We start from the raw sequence: 19977 nt of genomic DNA on the forward strand, positions 1-19977 counted from the left end.
CCACACCTTGATTCTGACTCTAACTTGCAACCTTTAGCAATATCATGATTTTACACTTGAAACCTTCATAAATTAGTCAGAAAACATCATCTTAAGGGGCACTGAAACCTCCATGTTTCCATCACTGTGTTGCCTGTATTTACTGACTGAGGATAGTTTTTAGGGCTCAAATTGCAATCAGTCACCTATAAGAAATGGTCCAACTGAGCCATGCCGTGACAAAACGCGACCAGTTGAGCCGCGCTGGCGTGGTGCAAGTGTTTTCCACTGCACCTTGATAACGTGTTGGAGGTGTGCTAGTCACAAACCCCAGTAAGAGCCTGTCGACTGCAGCCCTTTTCAGCTCACTGTGGCTGTTTCTGTTTGTACCATTCCTCCATGCAATATTTAAAACTGATCAAATAGCGCAGAATATGTCCAAAGCTGGTTGATTAGACCTGTTTTAATTGAATATTACCGCTGATGAAGCTCCTCTAACTCTGTGACAAACATTACATTTCCTATACTGTCTTCACAATAAAAGCATCCTACGGTTTCGCCAGTGGAAAGCTTTGAACAGCAACAGCAGGAAATGTTCGGTTTGCATCAAAAGTAACTTTGCAGCTCTGATATGGCTGAAAGCGATCATTAACCAGTAAAATAAGGCTGATGTGTGAAAGTACAAACAGGAACACAGGAATGAAACTAAACTCCAAACCATAGAGATTCAGGTACAAAAGTACTGAGACAAAACAAAACTTTCTAGTCACTGGCATATAGCTGTACAGACAGGTAAGAGACCGTCATGGGTGGGCCGCGGTCGGCCCTGCTACCAAGCAGGACCACGGCAGCGTGGCTCGATGTGGTTATCCCCTCCTGTGAGGCTGTAGTGGAAATGCATGTCATCATAGCACGGCTTGGCATGGTGCGGCTAAAGCAGACCCGGACCCATGGAAAAACCCTATTAGAAACAGGTAACTTGGCCATGGAAAAAAATCAGCGAACAATGAAGTGTAAACTGAAACGCTCACACGTATGCCTTCTGTTTCTCTCTCTATCCTTAGTATGCATTTGGTTAAAAGTCAATATGATTAAATTAAATGTCCAGAGACACCGAAGGCTGCCAGAGTTCAACCCAGGTTGGAAACAGAGTCACAAACAAAGGTCAGCTGACAAGCACTGACCCATTCAGATCAACTGCCAATGTGGATTTAACCCGTGTCACAGCGACAGACTGAATGGACTATAGTAAAAGTCTAAAAACCTCCGCTAGTGTCCCCTAGAGGCAGTGCTAGTCGTTACATCTAACCAGAGCAAAGTAGCGGCATTAAGCAACCAACATCGTTTCCCTGTGACATGTTTGCTAGCAGAGCTAAAAAAAATCTGCTGCACTTTGCTTGGTTTTGAGGAGGTGAACAGTAATGCAGTTCTTTTGAGTCTCAGGAGACTCGGAGATGGTGAGGCTAATAATGTTGTGCCAAGCAGTTTCTGCAAAGGTTCTGCAGGATGTGTGTGTTTGTGTGTGGGTGTGCGGAGATTGTGTAGGCGGATGGGGGGGGGCTTGCACACTACCTGGCCATTATATAAAGCTCCCACTCTCGGCTAGAGGTCTCTGTAGTGAGTGCCAGCTCCCTCCTGATCCTCCTCCCCTCTCTGTCCTCCCATCCCCCCACCTCTTAGCCTTCCAGCTACTCTGACTCAGGCTTAACTCTCCGCCTGTTGTTTTCTCTCCCTCCTGCCTCTATGGTATCAAAATCACAGTGCTCATTGTGGATCAAACAAAAGATGGAGTTTCGGACTAAAAGATGTATCAGGCAATTCCTTCCCCAAGCAGGATCAGTTCAGAATGATTTCTCTTTTAATCATTAGTATGTTAAATGCTGTGCCACCACACCTGAGGCTACAGAGGTTTAGTCCCAGCTTGCCACAGGCAGATAGTGAATCTGAATCCTGTCCCCTTCAATGCTGAACGGCACAAAGTTGTGATGACAACTGTAATCTGGTGCCAAAAAAGGGCAGGTACATGCTGCTGGTAGCAACTAAACAACCCAGTTTTGGTGCTATGTATGTGGACAAAGACAGTTGGCAGGAACAACTCGGACAAAAAAGTGCGACGGCAAAGTAGTACTAACAATTGAGCGGGGGGCAAAACACCTGTTAGATTATCACTGACCTCATCCGTGCGCTGAAGAAAGAAGGAGGGAACGGAAGCTAAAAGGCTGAGAATAAAAAAAAAGAAATTAGACACCAAATTCCCACTGCACTGGTCTGGCAAGAAAATGAAGAGTAGGAAGACCAAGGAGTTGCACTCGCCCTCTGCACCCTTTTAATCCCGCGGAGTTGGCAGAGGTCGGCAGACACCAAGATGAAGGGGAATTGTAGAGACAGTAGCCTGAGATTGCAGGCTGTGCAGCAAACATGTTGCTGGTAGAGAGCACAGATGCCTTTTTATCATTAGAGTGTCCTATCTGCGGCTCAGGACCGCCCGGGAACTGCAATTGCATTACTGTGGTCCTGAGCTTCATTCAGAGAAAGACAGCAGCCTAGATGGGTACACCAGGCTGGTCTGTGCTGAATGAAGTCTCCCAATTCAATTTCTACTCTGCCTCACATCTCACTATAGCTGCATGATGGGGAAAAAAAACATATGTTTATGATACACAGTGCAAAGAAAGCTATTTCAATACAATTTCTTTTTTCTAAATTTAAACATAAAACGATGCTCATGATACATCACACCTCAATACTTTGTTCAGCAGCTTTCCCAAAGATTTTAAATTAAAATTACAGCCTCTGGCAAATAACGTTTTTCCTTATGATGCCTATTGTCGGTTTCCTGAAGATAACAATGAGAAAACACATCAAATCTGATACTTGGTTAAGTTCGGTTCTGAGCTAAATTCAAGACATTAATTAATCCAATATGACCTGCAGTGTCATGTTTTAAGTCACATTTGAAAATATCAAATCATCAAAAAACATTTTTTATTTATTTGTAAGTATTGTATGTTTGAAATAGCAACTTTATTGTATTGTGTATTCATGTTGCAGCGTAACAAGCATATGCTTTAAATTAATACAAACTTAATATTTAATTCAATCTATTTATTAGTACTTGATTGTTAGGCATGTCACAAAAGCCTGTTACCCAAAGTAACATATCTTTTTAACATACTGGCACTGGTCTTATTAGTAACAAGCTGTATGGCAGATGACAGGCTGCTGCAGAGCCTGCAATAGCTTTGCCAGCTCTACTGAAACCTGAAAAAGTAATTTCTGGAAATACTTTGCCTCTAAGGCAATATTGATTGACAGTAATAGTCTTTCACCATGATGGTACATTTTGGATAATGCTAAGAACTGCAAAGAAAAGGACATTTCTAGGGATGGGGTTTGATAGCATTTTATCGAATCCTTGCGAAACCTTTATTGTATCTTTTTAGGTCATTTTTTTCTTGGTGGAGAATGAAGACATCTGTTAGTTAAAACATTTTTACTGTTTTTATTTCACTCAGTGTGGTAACAAAACAAATTTTAACAGTTTTATGTAACAAAAAAAGATATAAAAAAGATATCTAGCTTCTTCTAATGATGTCAGTAACACAATTGGTAATTGTAATTGTGATTTAGGGACCAATTATTAGAATCAGAATCAGAAATACTTTATTGATCCCTGAGGGGAAACTCTTTTGTTACAGCAGCTCACTATCACGTCAGTGCACACAGGAATAGAAGTACTAAGCAAAAAATCTAATACACTATAATACAGGTCAGATAAATTAAGTACCAAGTAAGTATAAAATTAAAGTATAAAGTACAAAGTGGATTACCAGTTGATGACAATTACCTGACAAGCATGACAATGAACAGAAACAAATCCATACGTAAACCACGGAGAAACTATTTTGCTGAAAGGGTGTTGGGCTTTAACCACATATTTTGTCACCCCTCGGTGACATTCATTAACCATGTCCTGGCTCATTTTTCTTTTTTCTGCGAGGGAAGCGGCGTTTGCTCCTCACTGGGGGGCTAAAGTAAAAACAAAAAAACAAAAAAAAAAAACTGTGAAAATAATATTAATTCTACTTTATCATTCAGTGAATATCAACTTAATAAATCACTGATGTTTTGCATGCGCGATGCACTTAATTTTACGTGAAGGCGACCTCATTGTTGCACTGGTAGCGGCTGAGGCAAAGCACTCATCCTTCTCAAGTTATCAAAAATGACACAAGTTCTTACATTAAAATGATGGACGGTAGATAAATATTTTAGCAAACTACTTGTCGTTCTCCCCTTCGTTGTAAGTAACTTCCCGCAAAAATTGCTTATTGGTCCACCATGGTTGTTTACAGCTGCGTCACTAAGTTATCATGTGTTTTTATACGTCAAAAGTCTTTTCTTTGCAAAAGGACGCCTTTAGTAGCAGAGAGAGAGAGAGGCAAAGAGACTAACTAAACAGAGATCGTTGATGAAAGATTCGGATATTTTACCAACTTGGAACTGGATCCAAAATAGAACCGGCTATCTGTACCCATCCCTACATCTGACAACAGTCAACACGAAGTAGCATTGTACAGTAAGTAAGTAACTCCATAAGGTGTGTCGTGCGTGTCATACATGCGATTTCTCTTTTTGATTTTGTTTTTAACTGTATTGGGTAACAAGCACTGTGGAATTTCACTGATAATGATATCATGTAATACGGCTAACGCTGCTAGTAATACTGTCAGTTAAGGCTGAGTATTACTATACCAGTGCTGAGTAACAGCATATTTTTCTACAAGACTTCTTTTTTAATTTAGCAAAATAGACCAAAATACTAAACTGTATCAGTGTTAAATATTATCTTAACACAAATGGCATTATATCACTAATATTACTCCTGCTACCATCTCGAACGAATTGATTAGTCAAAGATCTGAAAATAAAAAGACAATGATAGGAAATCAATTTATTATTATTATTATTATTATTATTATTACTATTATAGGCACTGTTGTGGAATAAAACAGCATTGGCTCTAAGAGATTACCCTGGATTCTGATTCATAATGGCCATTTTTTAGTTTGATTCCCTACAGAGATTCTTCTGGTATCACACAGAGCTGATTACTTCCCAGAAATATGTTTATTGCATAATAAACACTCAACAGGTAAGAGGTGACCCAATGGATCATCATCATCATTTAATACTATCCTTCAAGCAAAGCGTACAAGGCTGTTTTCTTAAAAATGCAGAGGGACTTTCCGCTCACAGCAGGCTACTTCCTAAAGAATGAAGACTGTGAGGTGAATCAGTATCTTAAGCTGCGGTCCCTCAGGTTACACGTCACTGGAGAGGCTATGGCATGCGCTCACTTCTATTATTAGTCATTAACCCTTGAGGCTGACTGTTCAGGACTCAACAGAAACATCTTTACCAGTTGGCTTCATTCTCCCACAGAGCCTGTGAGGCTGCAGGTGTCATGATATGACGTTACATATACATAAGAGAGGAAACTATTTGCCAAGAAACACCTGGGCATATAGTACCAGTGTCTTTCTTTGACTTTTCATTTGATGACGTAGCCTGATATTAAATGTAATTTTCATTTATCTTAAAATGTAAGAAAAAAAAAAACTTGGGCATCTAAAAGTGGTAAAACTTTTTTCCTCATTAACTTGCAAATTTATGCAGCAAGGTGTCCTAAATTCTTTTCAAATTATTGTTTCTATATGGTTACCCTGTGGTGTAGGTGCTGTTAGGTGTTACTGGCAACATGACGTCTAACATACTGCACCAAGGTAGTGGGACATAAAACTTAGACTCAAGATTTATTGGAAAATTACAGCTAAGCTTGATGCATGTCGTACACAAAAACTTATGACACACTGCTGAAAATTATAAGTGAATTATGAGTCACAAATTACAAAAGTGACAGTAAAACTAACCAAGTAACGCATGTTGCACAAAGCTGCATGCCTCGGGTGGAGAGATTTATGAACTTCAAGGCGAGGGTTTGACAAAAACACCAGACTGCCAAACCCTGCAGCAGGAAAAAGAAATATTCTACCATGACAGGCTTTTCACAAGACAATTTATTATTCATTTATCCCTCTTGATTCACACCAAAATCTCTCTGATATTCCAATATTTAAAAACCTAACTAAATCTGCCAGTGAAATGCTTTAGTCTTCCAGTTGGAAACACACAATTGAGCTCCAAACTGCTACTTACCCATGTCTATCTCAAATGTGACAAGTTTCCACGGCAACAGGACTGTGTAACAAAATCACCACAGGAGTTAAGAAGAGCTCCATCTCGCCGAAGCCTAAAAGAAGACGATGGGTGTGCTCTCACAGGGCAAAATATCGGACAATAATGGAGCTTAAGTGCTGGTTTGACTGGGCTGAACATACAGAACGTATGTCATGCAGCCTCAAGTGACAAAAGCATGTTTGTTATCTTTATCTGGCAGCCTAACTGATCAACTTCACTTAATACTGAGAACAAGGAAAAAGACAATAAACTCTCAACAGTTTGTTCCAGCTGGTTCAACGCTGAACACCTCTGACATCTCTGTAACAGACATGCAACATCTGTATCACGTTTCACACTGTGTGAGCTTCACACATTCTGCTGTTCACTGCCATGCATCTCAAATCCGCCTAACCACAGTTTGATTTTTACATTTCCAGTACTTCCGTGTCCCAGATGATGCCGTGAAACGCCACAAAATCTAACTCTTAATCACCTAGTATGAGCTTGAAACGCACGCAAAACATCTGCGCATGCATGCAAGCTTTAAATCCACCAACTGATGAGAACAGTCATCATTCACTCTGGTGATTTCAATGTGAACGTCTAATTCTCTTTCAACTGATAATTAACTGCAGCGATAATGACAATGACAATAAGAGAAATAGGCAGGTGTTCAAAGTATGTAGGGGACCAGAGAAGAAGGCCTGTATCATTAGGGATTAACCTAGCCACAGGCTCTACAAATAGACTGTCTCCACCTATAAGCCGCTAGTGCACAGACAGTTATTTGTATTGCCAGGTTGCTGCTGCAGCAGCTCCAGAGAAGAGAGAAGACAATTCAAAGAAGCTGAGGCGGATCGGGACTCCTGTGAAACAAAATGCGATGCAACAGGACACATTTGGGGGCCTGGCAACATCAAGCACAGACTTTATCTAAGATGACTGAATCACAGATTTATGCACCAATTCATTCTACAAGCTATAATAATATACAGCCTAAGGCAACCATCAACAAAACGTACAGCTGTGCAAACCAATATATATTAGAGCTGAAACGATTAGTAGAATAATCGATTAGGCAATCGACAGAAACTTAATCAGCAACTATTTTGTTAATCTTTTACTGGTTTTAAATCAGTTTTCAAACAAAAATCCCAAACATTCCCAAGTTCTAGCCTCTCAACTGTGAAGATTTTCTGCTTTTCTTTCTTCAAAATGAATATCTTTGGGTTTTGAACTGTTTGTCATTCAACTGTGGGCTATAGGAAACTGTTTATGGACCAAACAATTAAGTGAAAAACTTATGGTCAGATTAATCAATAATGAAAAAAATCATTAGCCCTAGCTGAAGCCCTACTGCAAAGCAAACTACAGGTGTTGGAATATGTGTTAAATTAGATCATTTTGTCCATAGCTGCCATTCTGGAGGACTAACATTTTTTACTGAACTCAAAACAATAGAGCAGGTAGAGTCAGTTGATTAACAGATATTTAATTAGCAACTATTCTGATAATCAATTAACCATTTCAGTAATTTTTACTGGTTTCAGCTTCTCACATATGAGATTTTGCTTTTGCTTTTTCATATACATTTGTATATAATTAGTTGGTTGGACAATACAAGCCATTTGAAGGCATCACTTTAGGATCTGGAAACATGTGATGGGCATGTTTTACAAGTTCCAGACAATTTATAGAAAAAAAATAATAATCTATTAAGTGAGAAAATAAACAGCAGAATAGTCAGTGATGCAAATAATAATTTGTTGCAGCCCTATATGTTACAGAACAAATAGGGGCTATGTTTATATACAGTACAGAGCACTGTAATGTTCTTGGAAAACTCTCCATTTTTTAACCCTTTCCTTAATATTCTCTGCATAAACAGCTTCTGAGCTTTCTGTCTGGTGGTCTGATGACTCCTGCCACACACTGTCACTGTTGTATGTTTGCAGCTGAAGCAAGACTAAGGTCAGTTTAGTGCTCTCTACTCCTCTGACGGCTGATGAAAACACCACATGGTGCATATAAACAGAAGAGACAAATTCAGTCATTAAAATAACAAATTTTTATCTCAGTAAAATGCTGCAATGAGTTACTGGGGCTCATTCTTAGTTATTTAATTGTTCACATCCTAATGAGTATATTCACATTACAAACTAGACAGGAGGAATACATCATTATGATTACTGTAACATTAAAGCATAAACACGTCTTTTTTTATGAGCACTAATCCCTTGTTGTTGCATCAGTATTACTGGTGCAACCATGTAGCATGGCACATTGTCTCACAGTACAAAAATCTGACAGTGTGAACTATGGAGCTGAAAAATGGATATTAACTAAATCTGATCAGTTGTGACTGCAAAAAGTCAACATTTTTGCTGGCATACATTTAATGAAACAAAACATAATTAAACATAATCCATCAACACTGCCAGAGGTCTCAACTGCTGCCTGAAAATGTTGACAAGCTCAGTCTTACAAATTGTCTTTGTCCTACTGTAGAAATCTAAAAATAGTTTGTGTGAAGTACAGGATTCAATTAAACTAAATTCAACCAAGTTCAGATGTTTGCTCTTTCACTGAAAACATTCTCATCTAGACATTACTTATTCTTCAATTTAGTTTTATGTAGATAAAAATCTGCTTGTAAAAAAGCTGTTTTTTCTTTTCTGAAAAGACAATCATGTTCTTGCATGTTCAGATATATTGTCTCTGAGGAAGATTTGTTTTCACAGCCAGTACAATTTTTCACTTTGAGAGATTACATTTTTTTTAAATTGTCAAACAGGAATAGAAGGTTTTTGCACATCTTCACCTAAAGAGGAAAAAAATGAAGATAAAATAAGTCAGACTTAGTTCTTCTTTTCAATTGTGTTAAAAATATCGTGGGTTTACCGTGAATCGTCCCAAACTGTGAGCTGACTGTATTTTTACACCCCTAATCGGTATCTTGTAATGTGTTGTTCCACGTCTATGTCTTCAAATGTGCGCACTGTTTCATCAGCAAGATGGCCACTGTGCTCAGTAAATGTAAGATGTCCTCCAACATTAATACTTAAAACATCATTAAATGTGCTCACAGCCAGGATGGGCAGCAAGGAGTCACGAGTGGTTCGAGGGGTAATATTGGTGCATTATTTGATTGAAGCTCTGGAGTGGCAAATACCAACACTAGAGAGAGAGTCTGCGCTGTCGAACAAAAAGTGGCACCTATGGCAAATATAAATCAAAAATAATAATAAGACACAAAAAACTACCCATCCTAATGGTGGTGTAGACAAACTAATGACACCCACAGAAGTGGCCATTAGGGATGAGACAATATACTATTTTATCGTGGATTGGAATAAAAAACACTCAAGATAAGTTGATCGTGGTGAATTTCCATTATCGGGATATTTGTGAATATCATCACACGAGAGACTTGAAAAGCACAATGGCAGTTTGACTTTACTTTTGTTAAAGGATAATTCCTGTATTTCTAAAGTGAGGGGTAAATTATATATACTGATGCAATTGATTAAATGTTGTCTGTACCATTTGACATCATGGTAGAGAAGTGAAAAACAGAGCCTGATTTAAAAATGCAGGAATTATCATGTAAGAAAGAACAGACTCACACAACATTGATATTGTTTATTTATTCATCCTTTATTTATGCAGGGGACCGTATGATTTATGATTACCTTATTTAAGATTGTTTGATTGTTTTTTACTAAAAAGCATGTTCACTAAAATGTTGTGTATCCTATCTGTGATGCAATAAAAATATTTGTCTCTTAACAAAATATTTGGTAAAGTGATTCCAGTATGTTTTAGTGCCATTTGAAGAGTTTTAAGCATATTTTGATTATTATCAGGATAATATCGTGAATCGCAATTATTTTGGCCAGGGTAATCACAACATGAAATTTTCATATTGTCCCATGCCTACTGGCCATCAGAATCAGAAATACTTTATTGATTCCCGAGGGGAAACTCTTTCGTTACAGCTGCTCACTGTCACGTCAATGCACACAGGAATAAAAGTTCTAAGCAAATCAAAATATAATACGCTATAATACAGCTAAGAAGCATCACCTCTTGTCTGGTCATAACTGACTGATCAAAGCTTGAATCATTTAATTAAAAAGCTTTACACACTGGGGGGAAATATACAAGAATGTTTCAATCTATGTTCACATGCTTGTTTTGTTCTTTTAGAGTTTTTGTCTTTGAAAATGTGAGAGCAACAAGAATTCAAGACCATCGAAGACAACACTACTGATAAAATATGGCAGTTGCTCAGGATGAAAGAGGGTCTGATCTCTGCGCCTTTTGGTTGAATATTTTCGTGTAAAATGTTGTGTTTCAACAGACAAGGTTTCAGCAGCTTCATTTATTCAACAGTTAACGTGCACAGGATTTTTTTGGTTTTCAAAGTAAAAGCTAACTCTTCCTGAGGAGTTATGTCGATCTACAACTACGAAAAAGGTCCCAACCAGCATTTCAAACAGGTTTGCTCTCTTCCATTATGTATATCTCACACTTGAGCAGAGGTTTAACAAATACACTCGTTTGGGACAGAAAGCAAGAGCACATTTCAAGAACTATGACATCTTTCTCATAGACTCACACAGTTTTATAGGTTTTGAAATTGCATCTCTGAATCAAAAAAGGTCCAGATAATGCCTCTGTCAATTTGTCTGCTACCTTCATTAATTTCATTTAGTTAGCTTATTTTGTCCACAGGACTGCGTAGGTGATTGACTCTTGTAATAACACTTCAAATCAATCACCAGTAAATCACTACTAAAGCAAACCTCACTTTGGATTCTAAAGTCCTCAGGCCAGTACCTTCTACAGTACAGTGGTTGCATGATGCTGTGCATATAACATGGAAATAAACTATTTACGCACGTATAAAATATTCCATGTGAAGTATCATTAGTGGTTCATCATTACTGTACAGTCAACAGCAGAGTGTGAGGTTAACACTCATGCATACAGCCTAAAAGCAGACCAGCCTAATGACTTCCTTAGTGTTTGTGCAGACAAGAAATCCCCACCATTTTTAAGTACAAGAGCAGCATTCCACAAAAAACACCTCTATCCTCAATGAAACTGGCCTGCAGCTGTTGATAAAGCTATTGATTATAGTTTTTTATTATTCAATAAATGTATTAACCTATTAAAAAGATAACGACAAATGCCCATCACACCTTGCCAGAGCTCAAAAGTATATATATATTTTTTATTTGACCGACAGTCTAAAGACTCAAGAGTTGAAACCATTACTCGATTAATTGACTGACAGAAAAACAATTGGCAGCTATTTTGATAAATCAATTCATTTTTAAAGCTAAGCAAAAATGCCAAAAAATTCCCGAGTTCCAGATTCTCAGTTGTAAGGATTTGCTGCTTTTCTTATTCCTATGTTAGTAAAATTAATATCTCTTTGGTTTTCTGACTGTAGTTAAGACAAAACAAGGTATTTGTAGATGTCACCTTGGGCTTTAGTACATTGTGATGGCCATTTTCTCATTATTATCTGATATTTTATAGATATAGAAAATAATTTACTGATTAACAGACAATGAAAATAATATTCAGTTGCAGCCCTACCTCCAAGCATTCAACTTAAATAAAAAAAAAAGCAAGTAAATGTTGAAGTTTGAGAAGCTGTGACGATCTCTCCACAAGGAACTGCATTTGACTATCAGGGAAAGCCTATCATACACAGGCACCGGTGGGCTATATAGTAAGAACATCTGGCTTTTCAAAAGAGGCAGAGGGTGCAGCTAAAAACCTGCTTATTACAGTCTGTATAGCTGAGCAGCAGCTGGCACAAAGGCACGTATAGATCCACAGATCCCGTGCAGGCGGTGGAAACACACTGGGGAAAAATCTAAAAATAGCCCAAGACTCTGATCAGTAACTGCTATACGGCCAAAAGTCAGTGGACACCTGGTTGGACATCCCATTCTAAAACCATGGGCATTAATATGGAGTTGCACCCCCCTTCGTAGCTATAACAGCCGAGCCGCCTGTCTTCTGGGAAGGCTTTCCACAGGATTTTGGGAGTGGGTCTGTGGGAATTTCTTCCCTCTCCCCCCCTTCTCTCTTTCTCTCTCAACCCAACCGGTGGAGGCAGATGGCCGCCCACCCAGAGCCTGGTTCTGCTCGAGGTTTCTGCCTGTTAAAAGGGCGTTTTTCCTTGTTGGGTCTATGTTAATAATATTATAACGAGTACGGTCTAGACCTGCTCTATATAAATAAAACTGAAATGAATTTGTGCCCATTCAGCCTAAAAAAATAAAATACATTTGTGAGGTCAGATGTTGGACGAGAAGGCCTGGCTCACAATCGCCGTTCTAATTCCTCCCGAAGGTGTTCGGTGGGGTTGAGGTCAGGACTCGGTGCAGGCCTCCACACCAGACCCGTCTCGCCATGTCTTTATGGACCTCGCTTTGTACACAAAGTCACAGTCATTGGGCCTTCCCCAAACTGTTGCCACAAAGTTAGAAGCGCCCAATTGGCTAAAATGTCGTTGTCTCCTGTAGCATTAAGAAAACCCCTCACTGGAACTAAGGGGGCCGAGCCCAAATCCTGAAAGGACCATTATCCCTCCTCCACCAAACTATGCAGTAGGTGGCATCCTGTGACAGTGCCACGTTTAAAGTCTTTACGGCCAGGTTTAAATTCTACTTGTTTGTTTATGGGAGATTTCGTGGATTTGTGCTGGATTGTATGCACCTGTTAGCAATGCGTGTGGCTGAAACACCTGAACTCAATAATTAGTAGGGGTGTCCACTGACTTTTGGCCAAATAGCGCATGTTCCGACTCTGCTTTACAACGTTAGATTAAAACAGTGTTTCAGCGTAGCTGCCAAGCAAACACAGTACAGTAAAGGCAAGGTGCATGATGAATACCTGAGAATGAACCACCTGAACACGTTGCTGATAAAACGGTTAATCAGCTGCCAACGTACCGTTACGTTGTAAACGGTGTTTATTATGCATGTATCAACAGGTAAAGTGAGTCACAGGTATTCGTGAGCGGGCCAGGTAACGTTACTTCAGCTGCAGACAGACTCAGCCTCTGCTCGGACACGATGAGAGGGATCGATATCAACTTTATAATCATTCATATGTGCAGAATAATCCGTCCATGTGGCGTGTTTTCAAACACGAACCAACACGCATTATGCCGCTGTCATATTCAAACCGTCTGACAGTCTGGAGGCTATCGGCGCGACAAATGCTCGCAAGCTAACGTTATTTTTCATAAAAAATGTCATTTCACAACCCGTACAGAGACAGTTAACATGCCATGAAGTGCGCCGCTGCCTTCATGCTAAAACAAGACACGGAGGATGGTTATAAAGTGAAAGCCGCCCTGCGAGGAGCTGGTGTACTGAAGAAAACGGTCCGTTCAGCCAAACCAGCGCGTCTCAATATCAACATAAACATGCTCGCGCAAGCTTCGGCGCTCGCGGATTTAATAAAGTTCCTGCTGTGTTTGAGCGATAAACACCAAATCTGACAACATCTCAGCCCCTCGAGGCTGAAATCACTGACGCACTGTGTGACTTTACAATCAAACGCTCGGTAACCGAGCAAATTTATAATGATTTCAGGCTGCGTCTTACCTTCAGTTCCGCACTCTCCGCCATCTTGTATTTGTTTGCGCAGGCGTGGTTAGGTGTTGTCACATGACTGGGACGCGCAGAGCGCTGCGTGGACGCGCACACAGCGACAGGGGTGCGTTCAGGAACAGAAAGGATAAGAGGAAAAACAACCGTGGGATGTTACAGAATGAAAGAATAAAATGGGAAAACAAACAAATCTGAACTTAATCTCAGTTTAAGGTTCACACACTAGCTTTTTTACGGACCTTTCAATCAGATCTCATAGTCTTCATGATGGATGGAGTTTGCTCGTATATACGCTATGCAGAGCAAACTCCATCCCGTCATGAAGATCGGTGAGATGCAATCGAAAGCTCCAGAGAGTAAGTGGGCCTTGAGTTAAATTATTTAAAAACTACTACTTTCGAAGGTCACGGATGAACTTTCACGCTCAGCTAGAATAGTAGAGAATACACATCTGCAGAGTAGAGGCATCAAAATGTACTTAAAGTAAAGTCAAAGTACTCATTATGCGGAATGGCCCATTTCAGAATTATGTATATTATTTATTATTATATATGTATAAATTGGACTAATGTGTAAATCATTTCAATTACTTCATACTGCTGCGTAGCCTGTGAATTTCTGGTCCAGATCAGTCTGCTATGTGGGTTAAATCATTCTTCATCAACAGCAATTTAAATCTGCTCTTCCATCCAGCCTGTAATATAACTACTGGTTATCTAAAATCATTACTGTCTGGAAGATTAGAATAGGTGTGACACACTGCAATGGGAAAAAACATATATACATGATGGACATAAATAATGCATTTGTCTTAGACTTACATTAAGAAAATGCACTCAGCCGTACACTTTGCTTGTATTAGATGTAAACACTAACCTGCAGCTTTAACCCATACTGTACCTGAATTCTGAGTTTCGTTTGTGCTGCTTTTAAAATTAAAACTTACATTTAAAAAAAAATTCAACAGCAACATGTCTTTCCAGAAACAGTGTCCAGGTTACTCTGGGTAATTATTGTGGAATTATTTTATAGTGGAGAAATTGTTCATGTGAAAACTTCTGACACTGTCTTTCTGTGGATTATCCAGAGTAACAGGTAGATAAAACAGGGATATTTTTCCTGGAAGGAAAGGTTGCTGTTAGTGTATATTTAATGGCTAAAACCCATTAGAGCTAAGGGACAAAATAATATATTTTTTGTAATTTGGGTTAACTGACCCTTTAATAGACCTGTTGCACCACATTACTTTATGTCATTCTTTTGTATTAAGGATGCAAACAACTCTGTTTCAAGCTCTTAGTGACCAGAGAGCTAATCCTATTACACTGGAACCGAGCTACTCTCTATTTTTTAAACAGATGAAATAATTCACATAGATGTAACGGCTGGTTTGATGCGATGTGAAAATCATTTATTTCGCATCACATAAACCACAAAAGAAGACCAGGATGAGTTATATTATTGTTCATTTGATAGCTGTGTTGAGTGACATACTCTCACAAATATGCCAAAGCCACAAAAACACTGATGTATGTTAGTGCATCTCTATCACTTATTTTAGGTGGATCACTGGTTAAATCCCTCATATTCTGTATTATAATAGAGTTTAAAATTCACTGTATTCAGTGTGGTCTAAATCCTAAATAAGTATTCATAGATTCTGAGCAGGATAAGGAGGAATATGAGAAATAAATAAATAATAAATAAAAATGTAACTCTTAATCTCAAGTATTTATAATAAGTGTTCCTTTTGAGCCTTAAACATTTTTGGAAACACAATATTTCAAGGGAGAGATGCATCTAGAGGAGGCAACAACTTTGAACATTTATTGTGAAATATTCTGATTTCAATTTGATTTCTTTGAAAAACTCAAATATATTGTTCTGTCACAGTATACATTTATTGGTATCGCATCAAATACTGTATGTTAGATCAATGTGATGAATCTCCAAAATGCATACTCATGCATACTGTTCATCTGGTCTTGTCAGGGGTGTGGAGGCTATAATTAAAGGCACAGTTCACCTCAAAATCAAAAATAAATATTTTCCCTCTTACCTGTGGTGCTATTTATCCATCTAGATTGTTTTGGTGTGAGTTGCCGAGTTTTGGAGATATTGGCCGTAGAGATATCTGCATTTTTTGAATATAATGGGACTATATGGCACTCGGCTTGTGGTGCTCAAAGCACAAAAAAATACATTTGAAAAACCAATGTCTCTTTCCAGAAATCATGACCCGGTTACTCGAGATAATCCACAGACCTTGTTGTGAGCAGTTTCATGTAGGAACTATCGGTAGAAAAAAAGAAGTTCCTACATGAAACTGCTCACAACAAATCTGTGGATTATCTTGATTAACCGGGGGCTTGAAGTGCCTGGTACGGTCAGACGAACAGATGCTACTACATTGCATCATGGGAAGTGTAGGATGCAACGTTTCTGGAGTGTGACCCATATTAGGGACTAAAAACAGGATATCTCGGCCTCTGCTGGATGATGTGAACTAATCTTTTTTTAATCTGTCTCTCACAAGTCTGCCAACTTTTGGAAGTGCAATACTAAATGCACTGAGTTCACCTTACACTGAAAATTCTACATTTGACAGCAGATTTGCTAAATACAACCCATATTAAAACAGAGTTTATAGTAATAAAATGTTCTTTGGTTATGTGCTCTTTGGTCAAGACTTGAACATTAATACTTTTAATTTCTTACTTTCAATTGTAGCTCTTTTGATCTTCGATTCCAATGAGAAAACTATTTTTGTATGTATGAGACCCTGCAAAGTTGCAGATAACAGAACAAAATCAGGACTGTAGCTAAGACCGAAAGTACTAAGGTCAGGTCCTATATTGTATCTGGAAATTTGAGCACTACATTTACAATACTAAAACTCAAATGTTGGGTATTATTTTCGCCAATTCCAACATTTGTAGACTCAATATATTTAAATTTGACTTCCTTTGGCAAACAAAAAATGAAGGATTCAATATTTCTTCACCAGAATATTTTTTCCAGCATTATGGAAGCGGCTTTGAAATCTCATTTAGACATTCATGTTGGAAAGTGAAATATACAGAAAATATAATTGAACCTTTAACTGAATACATAAAATCTGAAAACTCCAAATCGTTAAGAAAATATAATGGCTTTCTTTTTGTTGAAGGAGTGTAGAGCAGTGGTGGGATGTGTTGAGGGGACTTGGACTGATGACTGCAGTATTTCTGGCTATAAAACCCTGAAGAAAATTTAAGACATTTGTCACTTAAACCAAGCAGCTGTTTATAGTAATTTGATGCCACTGCCTTTTCTATACAATCAGTTTTAAGTACATTCAGAGAAAAGGTTTAAATCAGACACAAGAAAGCTGCCACAAGACTGTGACAGGAGAAACTCAAAGCCAGGTAAAGGAATTAGTGCTGGTAAAGCCAGTAGGTGGCGCCCTATCATTTCAAATGAAGATAAATCCAAAATAACATGAAGTGAATCCTCAGGTCCACATCCTCCTCAACCTGTATAGCCTATTTGTTCCTAAGCAATGACATCTTTGCTTAGTTTAATGGTTTTATACTTCCATACTAAACAAAAATTCACTATTACGCCAAACACATTAGGCTTTATGCCCAAATCCATTATCTAAAATGCTCGTTCCCTCGAGGTTCAAACAAAGAATCTATTGACAAACTAGTTCTGCTGCTTGTTTCATACAGAGAGAATCACAGAGGTTTATTATATCAGTATGTATCGCTGCCATCTGTTGTATTGTTGATTGCCAGTAATGGGACAGGTGTCCACTGACCACACGTGTTTATACAAGAAAATAATGAATCAGTAGTACAGACTGCAAATACTGTGAGACAATATGTCCAACAGGAAGATAAAACATTATTCTTCTTTTAAAATGTTTGATATTACAGTGTTTGGATTTAATGTTAGCTTGTGTAAATGTGCACAATGTGGCATTTTTCCTGAGAGCAGCAGGAAACTGAGCTGCTTACTCTAAGAACATGTAAAACAATACTAGGAGTGAGCGATAAAATCCTCTGTTACAGTACTGTATCATTTTATATACATTTGTCAGGATATAGAAACTCAACCGAGAAACTGTTTTTTGGATGAACTACATGGATATAAAGTGACCAATCCCAGTGGAGGAAAGTTACCAAGACTGTTCTTACAGTACTAATTTGAGGTACTTGTACTTTACTTGCGTATTTCCATTTTCTGATATTTTATACGTCAACATCACTACATTTCATATGGAAATATTGAACTTTTTAGGCCAGTACATTTATTTTGTAGCTAAAGGATGCTTAGTTATAGATTAAATTACACAAACAATATAAAATAGTTTTTTTTTTAAATAGCTCCACTTAAACCAGCTACAACATTAAAATGCTGCTTACATGTTAATGCATCAATAATAATGTTCCGAAATTATTATAATTATAGGGGCCATGCTACATAAAAAGTATCTTTACTCTTGATACTTTAAGTACATTTTAATGGCAGTACTTCTTTCCTTTTACTCAAGTAAAATTTTGAATGCTTTACTTTTACTTACATGTACTTGTTATACCACTGGTTATTCCAGCAAATGAAATGTACGACAAATAAAAGTACTTTACCTCATTGATGCAAAAATCATATAAACATCCAATATTGCTATAAAGCAGTCCTGCATATTGCCTTGCAACATTTTCCACAATCTAAATCATTGAGTGAGAGAGAGAGAAGTATAAATTAAGTATAAGTATAAATATAAACTCATATTTTCCCAGGTATTTATGGTCATTTTGTCAAACCTTAAACAATACACACTGCATATAAAAACCTGTTTGTTTTGAGATGCTGTGTTTAGGGGGTTTATTGTGTTGTCATAAGAAATGACCTACAAAGAAAGAAAGTGTGTAGTATATAACATATTTTGTTAACTGTTTTGTTTTACTGTCTTACTATGTTTTGTTATTTCTTTAAAATATTATTCTCCTCAGCAATAATATTAATTCCTCTTGGATTCATATATCTTTATGTTAGTTATTTATTTCGTCAATTATCTTTGTTTTTCTTATATGTATGAAATAAAGCCTCAGGTTCACCAAGTAAAACAATAACAATATATCATTAAGTTGTGGTAATGTGTAAATTGCATATTATGTCATACTTATTATGTAAGCAGTTTATTACCAATGCGTCATTTACTGTATGTGTACCATGGAGCAATATGGGAACACACAACATATTTTGAATGAGCGGCTAAAGTTCTACTTAAAATTTAAAACTTGAATAATTATGAAATTATCATGAAATAATTTATCATACCAGTAGTCAGTAGCTTTCAGGCTTTCTGTCCTTAAACTCACAAGAAGCAAAACAACCACAAAGAGACAGAAAATTACTAAAAAAAGATGCAAAACGACCACAAAGAGAATCAAAATGACTACGAGGAGATACAAAATGACTACAAAGAGAAGCAAAACAACGCAAAATGACTACGAAGAGAAGCAAAATGACTACGAAGAAATACAAAATCACTACGAAGAGGTACAAAATGACTACGAAGAGAAGCAAAATGACCACGTAGATGCAAAATGACCACGAAGAGGTACAAAATCACTACAAAGAGATGCAAAACAACACAAAACGACCACAAAGACAAACTACACACATGGCTGCATCGTTTTGCGTCTCTTTGAATCTGTGGGTCTCTCTCGTATGTACTTTTACATGTTTACTGTGCCCAGGGCCCCATTGTCACATAATCCATCCGTGCTTGTCACCACATATCAACCTTAATCAGGTTTTTCTTGACGTTAACAGCTAAATAAAAATACAGTAAAGCCGCCAATCATTCCCTCAGCAGTTCAGTTGTGTTCAGCTTTGCAGGCCTTGTTAGCATTCAAAGGAAACCAGCTTTGCCATGGAGGGCAATTACGTTCACAGAAAATTAACATTCATTGTGTGTCAGTGACATTATGCGAGTATCTGTCTCAGTATGAATCATCCAGGGACCGAGAGCCGTGTAATCAATATCTATTAGTCCTCCCATCAGAAGAATTAGATTTCACTATTAGATCAGCCTGCTCCCCTGACTCGACGTCAAACATTA

At 37.9% G+C, this 19977-nt stretch overlaps 1 protein-coding gene across 2 annotated transcripts in view; it reads right to left on the reverse strand.

Moving 5' to 3' along the window:
- The window catches only part of LOC122882059 (E3 SUMO-protein ligase PIAS1-like), a 60135-nt gene extending 46219 nt beyond the window's left edge, over positions 1-13916 (reverse strand). For both annotated transcript variants that reach the window (XM_044209470.1, XM_044211087.1), the window contains exon 1: positions 13860-13916. In XM_044209470.1, coding sequence (XP_044065405.1) covers positions 13860-13883 — 24 coding nt within the window. In that variant the 5' untranslated portion in view covers positions 13884-13916. The remainder of the gene's footprint in view (positions 1-13859) is intronic.
- Positions 13917-19977: the final 6061 nt, after the last annotated feature.

The sequence above is a fragment of the Siniperca chuatsi genome, linkage group LG1 (genome assembly GCF_020085105.1).
Source record: "Siniperca chuatsi isolate FFG_IHB_CAS linkage group LG1, ASM2008510v1, whole genome shotgun sequence".
Classification (NCBI taxonomy): Eukaryota; Metazoa; Chordata; class Actinopteri; order Centrarchiformes; family Sinipercidae; genus Siniperca; species Siniperca chuatsi.